This window comes from Oenanthe melanoleuca, chromosome 9 (assembly GCF_029582105.1).
Source record: "Oenanthe melanoleuca isolate GR-GAL-2019-014 chromosome 9, OMel1.0, whole genome shotgun sequence".
Taxonomy (NCBI): Eukaryota; Metazoa; Chordata; class Aves; order Passeriformes; family Muscicapidae; genus Oenanthe; species Oenanthe melanoleuca.
In genome coordinates, this window is record NC_079343.1 from 23,788,227 (window position 1) to 23,806,821 (window position 18,595).

The 18,595-nt window shown below is 42.2% G+C and overlaps 1 protein-coding gene across 1 annotated transcript in view; it reads left to right on the forward strand.

Annotated features, from left to right (window-relative positions):
• The first annotated feature begins 5,587 nt into the window (after nucleotides 1–5,587).
• LOC130256575 (IgGFc-binding protein-like) overlaps nucleotides 5,588–18,595 on the forward strand; it is a 60,206-nt gene continuing 47,198 nt past the window's right edge. The window contains exons 1-13 of the mRNA XM_056498312.1: nucleotides 5,588–5,715; nucleotides 7,051–7,100; nucleotides 7,191–7,340; nucleotides 8,912–9,174; nucleotides 9,776–9,857; nucleotides 11,098–11,163; nucleotides 11,433–11,677; nucleotides 12,059–12,342; nucleotides 14,154–14,431; nucleotides 16,221–16,819; nucleotides 17,169–17,733; nucleotides 17,887–18,086; nucleotides 18,188–18,568. Coding sequence (XP_056354287.1) covers nucleotides 5,648–5,715; nucleotides 7,051–7,100; nucleotides 7,191–7,340; nucleotides 8,912–9,174; nucleotides 9,776–9,857; nucleotides 11,098–11,163; nucleotides 11,433–11,677; nucleotides 12,059–12,342; nucleotides 14,154–14,431; nucleotides 16,221–16,819; nucleotides 17,169–17,733; nucleotides 17,887–18,086; nucleotides 18,188–18,568 — 3,231 coding nt within the window. The 5' untranslated portion in view covers nucleotides 5,588–5,647. The remainder of the gene's footprint in view (nucleotides 5,716–7,050; nucleotides 7,101–7,190; nucleotides 7,341–8,911; nucleotides 9,175–9,775; nucleotides 9,858–11,097; nucleotides 11,164–11,432; nucleotides 11,678–12,058; nucleotides 12,343–14,153; nucleotides 14,432–16,220; nucleotides 16,820–17,168; nucleotides 17,734–17,886; nucleotides 18,087–18,187; nucleotides 18,569–18,595) is intronic.

The following is an 18,595-nucleotide window of genomic DNA, read 5'->3' on the forward strand; positions in this document are numbered from 1 at the left end:
AAGTACAAGAAACAATGCATTTCACAACCTTCATACTTTGTTAGGGTCCAGGGTGGGTTTGGTTCATGATCTGTGGACAGACTGAGCAACAGGCTAACTTTCCTGTTTCTCTGATTGTAAAAGTAGCAGGAGCTGCTGGAGTAAGACTTTTCTTAGCTGAACTCAATCACTTCTCAGTGTGCTTTTCTGTAGATCTGTGATTTAGGTAATAGAGAGTGCTGCATAGCTCCAGTAGACATGGGAAGTGTAGGACTTAGATCAGAAAAGGCCGTATGAATAGATTTTGAAAAGTTTCCTAATTTTTAAGTAATTTATAATTTTATGCCTCTAAGAATTTATATAAAACTGAAATTGCACTCAAATTTTTGTGAAGCAACCATAGTAAAAAGTTATGATAGCTTAATTGCAGGAACCATTTGATATTCAGAGGGCTGTCTTACAGAAGGGGCTGTAAGAAGTGACCATGCCTTAGGACTGTAACTTCAGAGGAAGCAGATTTATCCAGAAGACAAGAAATGGGAGAAGTCATCCTTTCTGAAATGACCAAGAAGAGTTAAGAGGCTTGCAGAATTACTCATGAGGAGCTGGGTTGGAAGGCAAAGGTCCCAATCCATTTGGGATCTGTAGCAAAAATAATCAAATAGGCACACACAGCTGTTTAGAATCCTGTTCAAGTAAGTGAAAGGCTTGCTGAAGCCAGAGTGCTGATAACAGGAGAGACAATGTAGGCTTCATCAGCACCAAAGGAGTATGCAGGGGTGAGCTGAAAATTCAGACTTCAGCATTCATTAAGCCAAGCCTGAGACTGCTAATTTTAGACACAGCTTCTGCTGTAATACAAGTTATATTTAAAGAATGAGCCAGGAGCCCCATTTGGTTTTATCACAATGAACTGGGACCAGCACCACCAGCTTTAACAGTAGAATACTGAAATTGAAACAGTGCAATAGTGGAAACAGACCTCTGTCTCTGTGGGTGACTTGGATTTACAAATCCATAGACAGAAATAAAGAGCAGCACTCTGCTTCTGAAATAAAGTGCTATTAGGGTATGGTCTCTGCTTACCACAGGTTTTTTGTGTACTGTAGATGCAGTAATAAATGCAAAATGCATAAAGGTGCAGATATGAAATTACTGAACTCCATGAACCAGAGACAGTTGCTTAGATTATCACTGAACCAAAAAAAACCCAGCTCTGTATAAAGTAGGCAGTTAAAGAAATAAATATAACCTATTTCCTCCTGCCAGAGATCTACTCCCAAAACACACATTCAAAATTGCCTTTTATATCTAATCTATTATTAGGAGACAAACTTGGAAATTTTCTGGGCTTTTATAAACTGGTTTAGTAATCTTATGATTGTAAGTGTAGTCCCCTAAAATTAAGAAGAGTTTTACCTATTACAGTCTTTTCTTTCTTCAGATATCCCCTGGAATAACATCAAACCTCCTTAATTGGGAGGAATATTATGGTAATGTCTTTATCTCAGGATGCTGGAAATAAAATGTATTGACATGCATTTCAGCTGAAGGATAAGAAAGGCCCTAGTAGTTACAGATTTAATTATACATTATTCATATAGTACACATTTGTAAGCACTGAATAAACTCATGAATGTTACCTTGAAAAAGCCTTTCTTCTTATATTGTGATATAGGAGCACTATTTGCCCTCTGAAATTTTGGCCCTAGGCAGTTGACAACAGAAAATACTGGCCAAAAAGCTGCTATCTTTTTATTACTATTATCTCATTGCATTGTTCAAACCATAAGAAAGAGAATTAAATTTCAATCTGGTATCTGTACTCTTGTAAGAATGCTACATTTCTTGACCAAAATTATTACAGATTTCAGACCAGGAAAGAGACAACTTGACTTTCAAATCAAAGCTTCAGTTTGGAGAGTCAGCAGTTAAAAAAACAGCCTCAGCTTGTGCTCAGAGAACACAAACACTTTACTCATCAGGCAAACATCCAGTTATAACACACATTTTTTGTGTCCTATCAGTCTATCACCATAAGTTACTCAGCAGTACAAATGCGACATTAGTTACACCATTGTATAATCTGAATTTATCTGTTTATAGATTTATGGGTGCTGATTGCTTGTTTTATAACTCCTTGGTGCAGGTTTTTCAGGGCAGTGATTTGAATGTAGCTCTGATAGGAGTCCAGCATGGAGAGATCTCTGGAGGAATGGGACATCTATCAGGCCTTCTCACCCACAACGTCAGTAAAGGCAGAATGGAGCCAGAGGTCAGTGAGAATTCCAGAAACTGTGACAGAGGTAATACAGGCTCCAAAAACTGACTCAGCCATTTGTGAGGACAGAGGAAGAAATTATTAGATAAATAAAAACAACAGGAGGATCCTTTTACTTATATAAATTGGATCAATTAAACTGAAATTTATGCAAAAGCACCAGTGCAGTTAAATCTGTGCAAAGCCCAATGAGATACAGATACACTGCCTGAAAAATACATAAAGATCTTTAGGTTTTGTGCACAAATTTACAGAACCTAAGGTATTCTAGATTAAGGGAATCTGAACAGAATTCTGCCATTTAAGAACAGCCATTTAATTAATTAATTTAATTTTTTTTCTAGATATATAGCCTCAGACAGAATAAGCCTTGAGATACACATGCTGCAAGTGCATCCCAACAAGACTGCAGCATTTCATATCAGGCAGTCACCTCTCTGCTTTGTGCTAGGTACCAGCAGTGTAGCAGCTCCTGTAGTGTCCCTGTGAGGCTCAACTGGCCTCCAGCTGATGCCTTAGGAGAAAGAGGTCGTGTGTAATTTCCCCCATTCTTTCAGCTATTCAAGCTCCATAGCTTTCAACTGATTACAACACCACAGACTGAGCATGAGCTATACAGTGAATCCCAATTGCTATTCATTAGAGAACACTTGGATTCAAGAAAATGGGGGGAGCCAGATTTAGGTACTTGAGGACAATTAGATGTTTTGGAGTAACTGTGCAGCAAAAGCTGCACTAGACAGCACTCAGTAGAATGGGTGAACTGCTGAGTTTGCTTCTTTTATTGTCTGATTTATCTTGCTTGGGATTTTTGGTTGGGTTTTTTGGTTTGTTTTTTTTTTTTTATTATCTTCATTGTGCTGTCCCCCTGTGTGCATATCAAGCTGATTCTGTCTCCTGGGAACCATTAGTTCATGCTGCAAAAATTAGGAGAATCTCTTGAAGAGCCCCTTTCTGACCACCGGCCAGAAATAAAGTTGTATGCAGTATTATCTGTCCTTTTGAGGGTGTTGTGTGTCACGCTGATCATTGACAAGCCCTATTATTGGCATCTTCTGCTGCAGATTTTATGTGGGAAATTTCTTGTATCACCTAAGTCACTATGAGCAGCCCCAGTGTGCCTTGCCAACAGGCAGCAGGTGAGGTTTCTAATGCTGGCTGCAGATGGAGTGAAATCTGCTGTCAGAATGAAACACAGCAGTACAGAGCACTAGCAAGCCAGACATAGGCATTAGCAACCAGGTGTGCATCACCTGTATACTGGATTTAAGGCAGAAGTAAAACATAAACTGTTGATGAGATTGCCTGCAAATGCCTTTCCTTAGAAAGAATTTTAGCTTCACTGCATTAGCAATTAGGAACTGATGTTGGTTTTCTTCCCCAGGCTACTGGGCAGTCCAGCCCAGTATTTTTATACAAATGGCAGTGTCTTCCAGGCACCTTTCAGAGATACAAAGTGTACAAGTAGAGGAGGGAAATAGTAGGTCTGCAAAGTGATCAGTTTGACTGTCAGGAATGTGGGATACTGTCACATCACAATTACAAGTCATTTTCTTGCCATCCTTTCCATATGGAAAAGAGGTTATAAATAACCTCTTTTGTCCCTCACTGAAAAGCCTTTATCCATACTTTAGTTCACTTTTCACAGAGTACCTGAGATGGCAGTAAATTGGAATGACAGAAAAGTCACAAGAAAAATCCCACAGCAAGGCTGGGGGGATTTCATGGTGCTGCAGGGTTTCACACTTGCTGTGGGGGAGGAGGGGTCAAAGAATGTGTGAATGAAAGGATGGGTTTATCAGAGAGCTGCTTTCCTTCTAAGATGGACTCACATCTTGTCAGAGTTGTACAGAGCAGCACCAGATCCAGGGCAAACCCCTGGTCTGCAGCAGGAAAGCATGTGAGTACATGGAGAGCCCCCTGCTCCCCACTGCAGTGCTAAGCACATCTATTGCTCCATTTCCACCTGCTGGACCAGCATCTCAGGTGGCAAAGGGATCATTCAGCCCTGCTGAAAATGCAGTGTGCAGAATGCATGTGTATCTGGTGGTCACTTCTATTTTCCCCATCCCACTGAGCTCTCCTCAACTGAACTGGGAAGTGTGGTCAAGGCTTTTGTGCAGGAAATATCTCTGAGTCACAGAAATCCTCTTCCATCTATACTGTCTGGCAAAATTATGCACATTTTTCTAGGAAATATTTGTGCTGGAGAGGGATTATTGCCAGTCAAATGAGCATCTACCCTGCTGCTCGGGAGGGGCTTGTGCAGGGCATGACATTGTGGCAGAATGCAGGTCCAGCCCATTGTCAACACATCAGCTGACATCTAACTTGAAATACTTTTGTGTTGCTCCTTAACCTCCTTTGATCTGCCCCTGTTTCTCTTGTTTCTGTAAGTTGTCTCCTTAGTCACTTGTTAATGAGCAAGGCAGAAAGGAGTTGGAGAAATTCCAGGCTTAATTTATGAAAACTTAATTATCTTAATCATTAGAATATAATAGAAAAGAGAAAGTGATTGCAACTAGGAGGCCACTTTTACAGAAAGGCCCACTCCTAGATACATCCTCCTTTTAGATTAAAAAAAAAAAAAAAAAGAGCCGTGGTCTAGAGTTTCCTGGCAGTGCAAGGAAACACTGTACATCTTATGATACTCCTTTGACTTTCATCACTCATGAAAACCAAGTGGAGTAGGAATTTGTCTGCCTTTGTTGCAGACCCCAGTGCAAGAAATGCTGCAAAGGAAGAGGACAGTAAAGGCCCAAGCACCAGTGGGATTGATCCACCTGCTTTTTCTGGACTGCCAGCACCCAACAGAGACTTCATGGAAGACCAGAAAATGATCCTTATTTTAAAGCAACACTGGTATGATATCAGTAATATTTCAGCAAGTTCCTGAGTTATGCCCACGACAACTGGACTGTTGTGAGTAAATTGAAATGTTGTATCTGCTCTGCTGACTGCTAATTTCAGAAATGGAGAAAATTCAGTCAGAATGAGAAATCCCACTTAGACTAGACGTAAAAGCTGGGTAGGAGTCTTAAAATGGAAAAAGTAGTCTTGCTAATCCCTTTAAATTTCCAGGCTTAATTAATATACAAGAACAGCAGGAAAATTTTCCAAAATCACATCAATTTCTCTAGCAAACAGCAAAGGGTGTCAAAGAAAGTGACACAGAGTATGAGTATTCAGTTCATAGGTGCTTTTCTCAAGGTAGACAGCCCATGATTGGATACATGATTGGACAGATTTTTTATAATCGTCTCCACCCTCTTGCCAATATATTCACCTGCTTCACCCTAGGACATCCTCCTTTTCTCCTTGCTCAGTACAGCAAGTAGATTACTATGTAAACTACACTACACAGAAGATTTGACTCTGTCTTCTAGCATGGGGACCCTCTGGCACTTACAATACATTTTAATTTTGCTCTGTATTTCGGTGCCAAGTACCACAGGGTAAGTAGCAAGCTACTGAATGTAGCTTAATTCAGAAAAATTAGCTGTTAATGATACATATCCATTCTTCACTTTTAAAATGTGGAATGTTTCTTCCCTTTTTAAATTTGGAATGTTGTACAATTGAACCAGGTCATTTTAAAAAAGAAATCATTTAAATTTGTGGTTATCTAATTCTGCACTAGCTTCTGTCAGAAACCTTTAACATGTGGATTTCCAATGGTTCATCTGTAAAGAAGAGATCTGGACAAATAGCCACAATACTTACAAAACTCTCTTGACTTTGAATATACCTACAGTAACCTTTGCTTTAGGATTTGCCTGATGTATAACTGTTTAAAGATAGCACTGAATAGAGACTGAGTGGCAACTTTTCATGGCTTTCCCTTTCCCAGGAAGAAGAAATCCAAGAAGAACAATGAAGAAAACTTTCTCACTTTCTCACTTATCTGTCTTTACATATTCTTTTTCCTCTTTTGCCTGAGCTCAATCTGTTTCTAGTTGCTAGCTGCATTTCATTGCGTCATTTCACAATAAATTAATTGTGATATTTGCTCCTAATCTCCCTAGGTTTCTGAATGTCATTGCTTGGATTTTGAGCAGTGCAGACATTTACTTGAGGACAGATTCTCTATACTGTGTCAAGTACAATAAGGATAATTAAGGAGGGAGCACCATAGAGTTTAGAACAGAATCCTGCCTCCAGAAATTGGAGACTATCCCTTCCCTATGCAAAACACCCAAAGAGCAGAGCCATTTGTGTTGTGACCTGGAGAGTGATTTTGGTCTTGTGTCAATTCATCTGCACAACTGTGCATTTGTAGCTGCTTTTGTTTTGCAGCATTTTCAGGGCAAAGAAGAGCTGAATGAAATAAAACCTTGTGTCCTGAGAGATTTTCAGGGGTTAAAGCAAGTACATAGCCTTCCAACAAGTAACTGAGTTACACAGAGCACTGGCTTGCCTAGCAACAGTGGAGATAATAGTGCCACGAGCAAGATCCTAGAAAGTCTCTGCTATTATCCTGCTGCTGTCTGAGCTGAGATGTATCCATCCATCCATCCTCCTGCAGCTCTCTGAGCCCAGGAGAACTCCTCTCATTCTGATTCAATGGGATCCAGAGCAGAGAATCCTTCTCACCTTTGATTCACATCAGAGTTTTGCCATGAACGAGTAACTTCCGTATGGGAAGAGAAATTCAGGCATGGGTGGAACCCTGGATCTATTGTTATTCAGTGAAACACCCAGTGGTGTAAATTGAGGTCCCAACATTCTTTTTTAAAGAGATTTTTAATCAATAATTCCGCAAGGGATTAACTCCATTTTTTTCTTGACAGGATCAAGCAAAGACCAAGAGGTGGCGTGAAGACATGGGATCCTGAAACAGGTAACTGCATGGCATTAGTGCTGATAACCATCCAAGGCAGACTTTGGATATGCTGGCTCCTTTTCTTCACTTTCATGTGTTTTATTTCAGCTTACCTCACCAGATGTGATTTTAACAATAACTCAAGGCCATTCTGTGACTGGACTCAGCCTTGCAATGTCAACCAGGGAGTGTGGATACGAACCAAGCATGACACTCCAACTCATGGAACAGGTCCTGATGGAGACTATCCTGATGGAAGTAAGTGCTCGTTTGTGGCTGCCTTGATTCTCCTTTTCTGAAGACAGCTTGACTACCTTTCCTTGAAAGAGAAAAGAGATTCATGAAGCCCTTTGAAGTGTGTCTGGTTTCCTTCATGCTGACACCTATCTTTGATTTTTCATCATGTCAGACAGGAGTGAATTAAACTGACTTGCCCATCATAGATTGGATATCTTTATCAGTGCATGGAAGCAAAAGAAAGCAAATTTTATCACACTTAAGGCCTCATAGAGAATGTAGTGACATGGCACAGATCATTTTTCAAGAGAGGGCTTCTGGCCAAATTTCACTGATAGCAGTTTATGGCAACAAGTGTAGTGATTACTGCACTGGCACAAGATAAAGTTCACACCAGTGGTTACAAAATCAAGTCTGAAATTGAAGAACATTTTTAAAAACTTTGTCCTCTGATATCTGTGGTCTAAAAACTGGAATCTGACGTGGTCTCTGTATGTTTGCACTGCTGTCCTTGCCCCAGCAGACCCATTTAGGGGGATCAGTCTGCAATCATATGGCTTCCTGTAATTATCCCAAGACTGAAAGGTCAACTACTGTCAGTGTCAGTAAGCAGATTAGAACACTATTAGTTGGGATTGTTGCTAGATAATTTTCTGCATTTTTTTCTGTTTTGATAATAATGACTATAATTGCCTTTTGATAGAAAAAATGAAGCATTTTTTGTTTGGATTAGCATAAATAATAATGCTTTGCTTTTTGAATCGACACAGACCATATCACTTTGAATGAGACTTAGATTTTCTTGCCAACTTAAATCCATGACTGAATGTTAGATGCTCTGTGTGGAGCCATCCTTTACCAGACAGAAATGGTCATTCATTTATTCTTGACTGTTTTCCATAGTCAAATGGGAGAGACTTGACTTTAGCTGCACTGGGGAAAGGTAACTTTGACATTAGCCCAAGTGAAGCAAAAGATTTCAGACCTAGTAAAGCAAAATCTGATTTCATATTTCACCAATTAGACTAAGGTATTTCAAATCCTAAAGAAACACTGCAAGTTCTTGAATTTTGAAAAATTTCCTTCCTTTTCATAATGTCAAATTTAAATATTTCAAAGGAAATATCATAATTGCTTTCTATTTCTTCTATTTTGAGACAAAACAAAATGCTGACAGTTTAAAATTTTCTTTGTGTCAAGAATTTACTCACTTTGAGACCAAAATATTTATTTTAAAAAATATCCCACAAAAAAACATGGTGGGGTGAAAAGTGAAAACTGAACATAGACCAGTGTGGTAATATCTGGATGTGCAGTCTCTTGAAAGAATTCCATGTCTTTAATTGTGATCTCAAATAACTGTTCTTATGAGATGAAATGTGTTTACTTTTCTCTCAGGCTCACATTCTACTTTATATAACTACACGTGTTAACCATTGCAATGTGAAGTCCAAACACCCTTTGCTTTGCTTCTTTACACTGATAATGATGCCTTAATTTCTTCCAGATTTGGATTGTACTTCAGTTTTAAATGATACTTAACAAGTTATCAGAAGCCTCAACTGCATTTTAATTTCTGTTTCACTCTGCAGATGGTTATTTCATCTACCAAGAAGCAAGTAATCTGATCCCCTTTGACACTAACAGGCTGGAGAGCCCAGACATTGTAGTTTCTGGAAAAATATGCATAGACTTCTGGTACTACATGTTTGGAACAGAAGAGATGAATGAGCTGAGAGTGCTTGTCCAAAATGGCACAAAGGAGGCTGTGGTGTGGTATCGGAAGGGAAACCAGAGTTCCTTCTGGGAATATGGTGCCATCACTCACACTTTTCCAACAGAGAGAAAGATAAAGGTAATGTTTTTGTAAAATATATTTCTTTGTACAGTGTTAGTATTTTTACTCCCCTTGCAGGCTGCAAAGTGTTGTGCATGTAAGCTAGAAAACATAACCAAGATTTGCTTGATTTATATTTTGTAAATAGAATGGCCTCATGATTTCTGCCAATGAACTAAGAGAGAAAACCACCAACCTCCTAGTTTCATCAGTGCTGTTAGTTAAGGGATACAATTCAGTTAATTTTCTCTCTTTTTCCTTCCTTTTTTCATGATTTTATCATGAAGTCAAGGACTTTAAACCTCTTAATAAATGCAGGTTTGTCTGCTGTGAGTTTCAAGGTTTGAACCTTGGGATGCCACCTCTGTTAGACTCCTCTGTAGAATCAGGACTACTAATTATCATAAATAATTTACAAGACAGCAAAATAGAGGACAATGTTTCTTGCAGTCCTCACCTTATTACAGAATATATATTTCTTTAGTTGTTATAACCTCATCTTGCTAATTGCAAGTTTTAGCAAAAAAGCAGAGAGATTAGTTTGAAAGCATGCTAAGAGAAATGGTCTTTTGTTTGCCTAAACACCTCTGACATGGGGATCACTTTGTGTCCTGCCTAGGTGATTTTTGAGGCTGTCCGAGGACTGACAGAGTATGGGGATACAGCACTGGACAATGTGAGAGTAAGGGATGGACCCTGTGGTAAGTCTGTGTTTGCACCCAAGTCTGTGCTACTTCCTCCTCTCTGTTTAGAGCTGAACACAAATTTCCATTACTCCACTCCATATACAATATAGCAACCCCTCAGAACTTCAAACCACAAAAGAGAAATGGCAAAAACATTACACTTCATTTCAATGTCATTTGTTTTGCTGATATTTCTTCTTAAATCTTTCCTCATCACCTCCAATATCCAAGATAAGCTATCCCTTTCTCTGCAAATGTGACCTTTTTCACCTGGTCCAGCAAAATTCATCCTCACTTCTAAGTCTGAAATGCTTCTCTAAACCTAGACAAGGTTAGGCACATTGATCTTCAGTTCCAGATTAAGTGTTCTAATTGGCATTTTACAGCTAATATCAGGTCACACAAGCTCGTTAAATATGCAGAACAACCATATGTTGCGCAAAGAAAGAACAATGAGTCAATTGCACTACCAGCTTTGGCTACAAATCAGCAGTTTGAGTTTGATCTCTGACCCTGTAACAGATAAGCCAAGACTAGCACAAGCTGTGCATGGCTGAGATCCATTTTTACTGACAAGCATGAAATACCTACAGAATATGACTTGACAAAGAAATTTGCTGAAAAACTTATAGAAAGTTTCATAGGTCTTACTAGGTGTTCTCTGTTAAATATTTATAAGGTAATGACACAAAATATTTCTAATTTACACTAGTTGTGACAAAGATTTCCTTTCAGGTCCACATCCTCTGATCATTTGATTTTATTTAAAATTCCATGAAAAAGACTTGGGGCCTTATTTTGTTTGAGGGCTAGGGAGAACCAGTTCTTCATTTCTCCGGTAGTATTAGCACATAATTCAGCCACTGGATGGTGCACAAAGGTAACTCCAAGAGACAAAAGCTTCTCTGTTCATCTCATTCCTACACCTGCCAACACTCACTGACAGTAGGACCTTCATGTGTCTTAACATACACCAGAGGGAGTCACACACCTAAATGTAACCACACTTCCAGCTCCAGAGAGGAGCCTGAGCTCAGTCACTGCTATCAAACTAACAATCAGATGAGCGTTCCTAAGAGCTAAAAAAGATCCACACAATCCCAGTTTTAAACACAGGCCGTTCTATTTGCTTCACTGAAGAACTTGTAACTTTATACTGGTGAGGAGTAAGTGAAAATTCCTTTGTTGATGTGTAAATAGTGTTCACTCTTTAATGTTAAAGCACAATGTATTTCTTTGTCTTTTCCACTAACAGAAGCTGGCCCTACACCTGTACCACCAACACCTACACCAACAGAACCTACACCACTCCCAGTGACAGGTAATTTTAGCCAATCACATATACTACTCAATGGGTTGTTGGACAGTTACATTTTTTACTAGCAGTACTGCTTCATTGCTTCAGTTAATTTCTATGGGTATTTGTCTAAAACATTGCTTTATGCCATGCATATCAGCCTTTTCTGTTCCAGTTCTTCCAGGTGTAATCTACAAAGTTAGGGTGATTGTGCAGTGGGAGGACACAATAAGATGGGCTTTTGGGATGTGGCTGTATGTTAATGAGAACATCTTCATTTTTCCTGTCTCCAGAAGCTATTTGCAGTGTTCATGGGGATCCCCACTACAACACCTTTGACAAGCAACGTCATGACTTCATGGGCACCTGCACCTACACCCTCTCCAAGTTGTGTGAGAGTAACAGCTCCTTGCCCTATTTCAATGTGGAAGCAGCCAATGAGCACAGGAGAGGCAACACCCGTGTGTCCTATGTCCAGTATGTGGACATTGATGTCTATAGCTACAGGATCAACCTTGGTCAAAAAAGAGCTGTTAAGGTAAGGCTGGAGCCCACTTATTATCATTTATAACTCATAGCATGAATGAAGATAATGTTGTACAACGGCTATAAATTTACAGCATCCATACAATAATTATTAGAGGGCAATCAGATATTTAGGAGCAGGAGTAATGTGGAGTTCTTAAGCATGGGAATTTCAGAGCTGAAAGCATTAGCCAAAATTCTGTGTTGTGTTGTTGAAAGGTGGGCTAAGTGCTGGCACTTATATGGCCTGTGGCCATATACACATATACGTACTTATACTAGCACAGAGTAAGCTCTTACTGCTCACTTTGTCAATATAGGGATCTAACAGGGTCACCATTAAAAATACTTCCTGTCAAGTGCTTACAATACTTGTCCTTCTCTGTGCCTGCAGGTCAATGGAGTCAGCCAGGTGGTCCCTGTGACCTTGGTCCCAGGTGTTAGTATCTACCTCAGCGGGCAGTATGTTGTGGTTACTACTGACTTTGGGCTGCAAGTCAAGTTTGATGGAAATCAGAGAGCAGAAATCACTCTTCCCAGTACCTATATGTCTAAAGTCTGTGGAATGTGTGGAAATTACAACGGGCAAAAAGCAGATGATTTTCTCAACCCAGATGGAGAGATGGAAGCAAACTCAACCAGCCTTGGCAACAGTTGGCAAGTTTACAATGACTCCAGGTAGGACTCTTGCCAGGATGTCAGGTCTTACCTGTTGGCTATGCAATGACCAGTGCTTAATGCAACTCTTCTTTGGAGGCCAAAAATATCTGACATGTGTGATAAAATCTATCCTTGTCAGTGTATTTACTTTATGCAGCCAGGTAAAGTTTCACAGAAAAAGTAACTGTGCTTAAGAAGAGAAAACTTCGTAGACTCTTAGAACTGTTTAGGCTGGAAAAGACCTTTAACATCCTTGAGTCCAACAGTTAGCCCAGCACTGCTATATCCACCAAAAACTATGACCCCCAAATGCCACACTTAGGCTCTTTCTCAATTCCTCCAGGGATGGTGACTCCACCACTTCCCTGGGCAGCCTGTTCCAATGCTCAACGAGCCTTTTTGAGAAGAATTTTTTCCTAATACCTAATCTAAACCTCCCCTGGTGCAACTTGAGGCCACTTCCTCGCACCCTGTCACCTGGAAAAGAGACTGTCCCCATCTCACTACAGCCTCCTTTCAGGGAGCTGCAGAGTGAGGAGGTGTCCCCTGAGCCTTTTCCTCCCAAGGCCTAACAACCTCAATTCTCTCAGCCACTCCTCATGCCAGACCCTTCACCAGCTCCATTGCCCTTCTCTGGATACAGCCCAGCACCTCAATATCTTTCTGGCAGTGAGAGGTCCAAAACCAAACATAAGAATCAAAGTGTGGCCTCAAAATCGCCAAGGACAGGAGATCAATACCTCCCTCTTCCCCCTTTAAATCTTACTCCACATGTTTTGTGCCCAAAGGGAGTCCAGCTGAGGCAGGGAGGGGGGAGTGTTTTTGTTCCCTCACATCATAATGATCCTCAGGAAAAGCTCAGGCTTCTGCTGGGCTCAGGCTGCCAGTATCATCTCTGTAGCCTCACCATGGGGAAAGTTTTTGTCCCTAAAGCTCTGGGCTGGATCCTGCCAGGTGCTGGGACTGGACACACAGCATCCATATCTTCACATCACCTGCTCCTGGAGGGACCCCTGGGCCTGAGTTTTAAGGTTGCTTCTTGGGGTTTTCAGGAACAGTGGCCAATTAAATCAGAAATTAAATATAAATTAAATGTGTTTTGCAATGTCTCCATAAATGGTCTCTTTAGGCACCCTGATGCAACCCTGGCTCACAGCTGCAAGCAAACAACACTTCCATAAAAGGGACACTGCCTTTCTCATTTGTTTTGCCTTGCTGATAGGAGAGAAAGGCCACGGGGGCTTCTTTTGTCCCTTGGTGCTGTTTGAGCAAACACAAAGACTATGTTAAATACAAGCAGAGACTAGAAAGGGAGAATGATCTGTGAGTTTTAGCACTGACTTGGCTAAATTCCTTTTGTACATTTAAATATACATTTCAGTATTTGAATAAAAACACTGAAGGTGCCCATGAATATTTCAGTTTTTGGTTTAGTTTATGAATGCTAATACTTGAAGACATTGCATCAACTCTTCTGAGCTACTTGACTTGTTATTAATTATTTCACAGTATGTTATTTCAGGAGAGTAGGAGTTTAACTTTGAATGCTTTCACTTTCTAATTCCCCTTCCACGTAAACAACCTGACTTACCAGAAAGCCAAAAATAAATATCTGAGTTCATGCAGACCTCTCAAAGATATCAGGTTCAGATCCTGTTAAAATCTGAATTTCTATCCTAAGAGGATAGAAATAGAGGGATTGGAAATACATCATTCTTAGTCTGGGAAGAGACCTGTAGTTTTGGTAGATGTGATTTTAAAAGCATCTCAGGTACTAGTGAATCCAAAGTTGATCCGTTAATTTTTCTACATTTTTTTTTCCACATTAGGTGCTCACCAGATGATGGCCATACTCCAAACTGCACTGATGATGAAAAGCACATGATCCAAAGCAATGCATACTGTGGTCTGATCACAGATCCAAATAGTCCATTCCAGAAATGCCACTCAGTGGTTGATCCACAGAGTTATTTTGAAGATTGCCAGTATGATCTCTGTGAACTCCACTTGGACAATGCAGCCCTCTGTGAAAGCCTACAGGCTTATGCAGATGTGTGCCAAGCTGCAGGAGTCCAGCTGCCACCATGGAGAAATGAAACCTTTTGCCGTATGTATCAAAGATTGATAGAAATTACCACTTGTCAGGAGGGTTTAGTGTATCAAAGATTGATAGAAATTACCACTTGTCAGGAGGGTTTAGTGAGGATTTCCTGAAGACAGAGATTTACAACCCTGTTTTGAATTCATGTAACACTGACAACCTTGACTGATCAGGCTAAAGATTTCAATGTTATATGTAGTTTCTCAGTTTGATTCCTTTGGGAAGATGCTAGTAAAAATAATTCAGCTGCTTTTAATGAAAGGGGAAAAATTCCATCTAATCCATCTTAAAATAGAATTGGAGGCCTTTCCTTTGAATTCCTCTCTGCAAAGAGAGCAAGATGGAGGAACTCTTCTGACAAGCTGAACAGGAGATCTGGGGTAAAGGGAGGAGAGTGTTGTAGACACTATTAGTGGTACAGACTCCCATATGTATGAGAGTAGGGGCCATTCTTCTGAGCTGATCATTCTTCCCTATTAAATGTGGAAGAAAGCATCAGAGTGTCCCCTACAGGTGTAGTCTTTCATGGTTTCAGATGGGAGAGGCAGCCTGCAATTAAAGACCAGGAGTGAAGTCAAAAGTAATTGGAGATTGTAACAATGGAGATTTTAACAATTCTACTGAGGGCAGAGAACACAGAGAGAGTAGGGAAGAGATGGAAGAGACAGAAACACACAGAGGCACAAGACAAAAGGTGTCAAATATTGAAGCAACAGATAAATTTCTGTGCTAAGGAGTAACAATAAAAGGAATAAGAAATAGTAATTCAGTGACCCATGTGTCTTCTAGGCTGAATGAGATGGGGAGACTAAAAAGCTCATCTGAAAATATTGGAATTACTGAAATTACCTAATTTCTTTTCTGACATTTGTATCCCATTTAACTTCAGTCTCCATCTGGAGCATTTTCAAGGCTGGGGACATTACTGAGGCTTTATATCCTACAGGTTCTACGGTTTCTAAGCAGGAGTGAGCTGTCTCTGCAACTCTTCTTTCTGCTGAAAGAGCTTCCAGGATGCCTCCTGCTTGCCTTGTGCCTATTTCCTTTAATGAACCTGAATATATTTTTGTCCTCTGCCAACCTCACCAACTTATTTCCTGTAGATCACCTGGGTCAAATAAAGTGGGAGAATGGGCAGAGAAATGTACAAGGTTATTGTATTATCTCTGTCTCCTTAAAAAAGTAGGCTAAAGATAGAGTGAGAAAACATGTCATTAGAAATTGTTTCATATCACATAAACATCTGGAAGCTGAAAAAAGATTGCTCAGGAAGCTTCAGTTCTCAGACCTTCTCATCAGAATATGACAGTATTTTAAACATCTAATTATAAAGGATAGTTATATGTCAAGCATGTAACAAAATACAAAAATAGAATAGAACATGCCTATATCCTGATAATTCAACAAGCCTTAACTACCTCAGTGAAGTGAGAAAAAAAGAATTAAGACATTACAATATGTTTGGAACTAAATATCAGAACTATAGACAAAATATAGAATATCTAGGACAAATAGCTAACGTGACATTGATATCCTCGGTCCAATGCAAGAATTCAACAAATCATCTTCATGTCCTATGAAATGCTCTCTCTGAGTGAAAGTTTAGACAGCAAAACCTCAAAAGAAATTCAAGTGTGGTAAGACAACAAAGGCATGCATGAAAATGCTGCTAGTTCCAACATGCTCACAAACATTTCAGATATTTTAAAATAAATCAAAATATGAAACTAAACAAACCCCAATATTTGAGTAATTACGAAAATATTAATATAAGTCTTTACCTTTTCTTACACAGCATTGGCATGTCCAGCCAACAGTCACTACGAGTCCTGTGCTGCAGCTTGTCCAGCCACCTGTGTTGACCCAACAGCTCCCGATACCTGTAGTCTGCCATGTGTGGAGGGCTGTGTGTGCGACAGCGGGTACCTGCTCTACAATGACCGCTGCGTGCCCAGCCAGCAGTGCGGGTGCTGGCACAACGGGCAGCACTACCCCGTGGGCTCCGAGTTCTGGACGGACGACAGCTGCTCCTCCAAGTGTGTGTGTCCCGCACGGGGAAGCAAAGTCCAGTGCTTCAATGCCTCCTGCCCTGTGGGCCAGTACTGCGGGGTGCAGAACGGGAAACCCGTGTGCCTCGAACACTCCTACGGCATCTGCCACGTCCACAGCGACCCCCACTACAAAACCTTTGACAAGGTGACACACAGCTTCATGGGCAACTGCACCTACACCCTGGCCAAAGTGTGCTCCAACACCAGCTCCCTGCCCTACTTCAACGTGGAGGCCAAGAACGAGCACAGGGGCAACACCCGAGTGTCCTACGTGCGTGAAGTCACGGTGGAGGTGTACGGACAGCGCATCGTCATGGTCAAGCAGCAGACGAGCCACGTGCTGGTAGGCAGTGGGGCTGTCTCCAGTGGGGTGAGGCTGCAAGGCTGGGCTGGCTGCAGCTGGCAGGGCCTGGCACATGCCAGGTGTGCGTTGTATCTCTTGAAGGCACTGGGTCACTTTGTTTTCCCTTTCTAGAGGGAATGGAGGAGCAAGGGGATAAATGGGGAACATGGGCCATGCTGAGTAAAGTGCAGAACACAGCACACAGCTCTGTGAGCCCCAGGGGTGTTGGGGTGTGAGGACATGCCAGGCAGTTGTCTGCCATGCTGGGGCTGGCAGCTGCTTTCCCTGGGCAGGAGCAGCCAGGGAGGCTGGGGACAGGCCCGGGGCCCACTGTGCCTGTGTGCTGTAGGTGAACAACGTGCGGCAGACGTTGCCCGTGAGCGCAGCGGGAGGGGCCGTCACGGTGAGCAAGAGCGGCCGCTACATCGTCCTGGAGACAGACTTCAACCTCAGAGTGTCCTACGACGCTGACCACTCGGTGGAGGTGAAGGTGCCCACCACCTACTTCAACCTGACCTGTGGCATGTGTGGCAATTTCAACAACCGCAGAGACGACGAGTACATGATGCCCAACGGGCAGCAAGCTGCAGACTCCAATGCGCTGGGACAGAGCTGGCAGGTGCCAGACAGTGACCCCTCCTGCGGTGTTCCAGTCCCCTCCCCACCCTGCAGTGCAGAAGATGAGCAGCTCTACCGCTCCGACCAGTTCTGTGGCATACTGACCACCAGGCCTAGCTCTTTTGACAGTTGCCACAGCGTGATCAACCCCCAGGACTACTTTGACACCTGCCTGTATGACCTGTGTGCCCTGAATGGTGGCCAGGAGTTCCTGTGTGCTGCTCTGGAGGCCTATGCTGACGCGTGCCAGGCAGCTGGTGTGACTCTTCTTCCCTGGAGAAATGCCACCTTCTGCCGTGAGTACTTGTCTTGCCATTGTCAGAAAGGGACAAATGGCCATGCTCTCTGCTGTGAGTCTCTGGCCAAAGACAGTCTTTGGTCTTTCCCATCTCACTTGGCTGACCATGGTTGAAGTCTTGCTGGTCCTAATTTTCCCCTTCCCATTGCAGCTCTGCAGTGTCCCCCCAACAGCTACTATGACCCTTGCATGACCGGCTGTCCTGCCACCTGTGTTGACCAACATGCTCCTCAGAACTGCTCCAAGCCTTGTGTGGAGGGCTGTGCATGTAGCTCTGGCTTCCTCCTCAGCGGAGACACCTGTGTGCCCGAGGCCAACTGCGGCTGCCTCTTTGAGGGCAACTACTATACTGTGAGTGAAAAGCCTGCTCTGCTTTGCCCCCCTGCCAGGCCACTCCTCTGCCTGTACTTTCCTGCTTCATACGCTGAGGTTTGGTGTTTCCCTGCCTGCAGGAAGGCGAATCCTTCGTCAATGAGAACTGCACTCGCCGGTGCCGCTGTGAAGCCAAAGGCCAGATGGTTTGCTCTGCCCTGTCCTGTGGCGAGGACGAGGTCTGCAAGATCCAGGATGGCCAGAGGGGCTGTTACCCAGCCAGCACTGCCATCTGCCACATCTACGGTGACCCACACTACAGCACCTTCGATGGCAAGCTCCACCACTTCCAGGGCTCCTGCAACTACACAGTGGTGACAGGCTGTGACAACTCCTCCATTGGCTTCAGTGTCACCACCCGCAACGAACATCGCGGCAGCCAGAGCTGGACAGCTCTGGACTCTGTGGCACTGTCCCTCGAAGGCCTCCACATTGCTCTGCGCAAGCACAAGGCAGTCTACGTAAGCCTCTCGCTTTTATACCTGGGA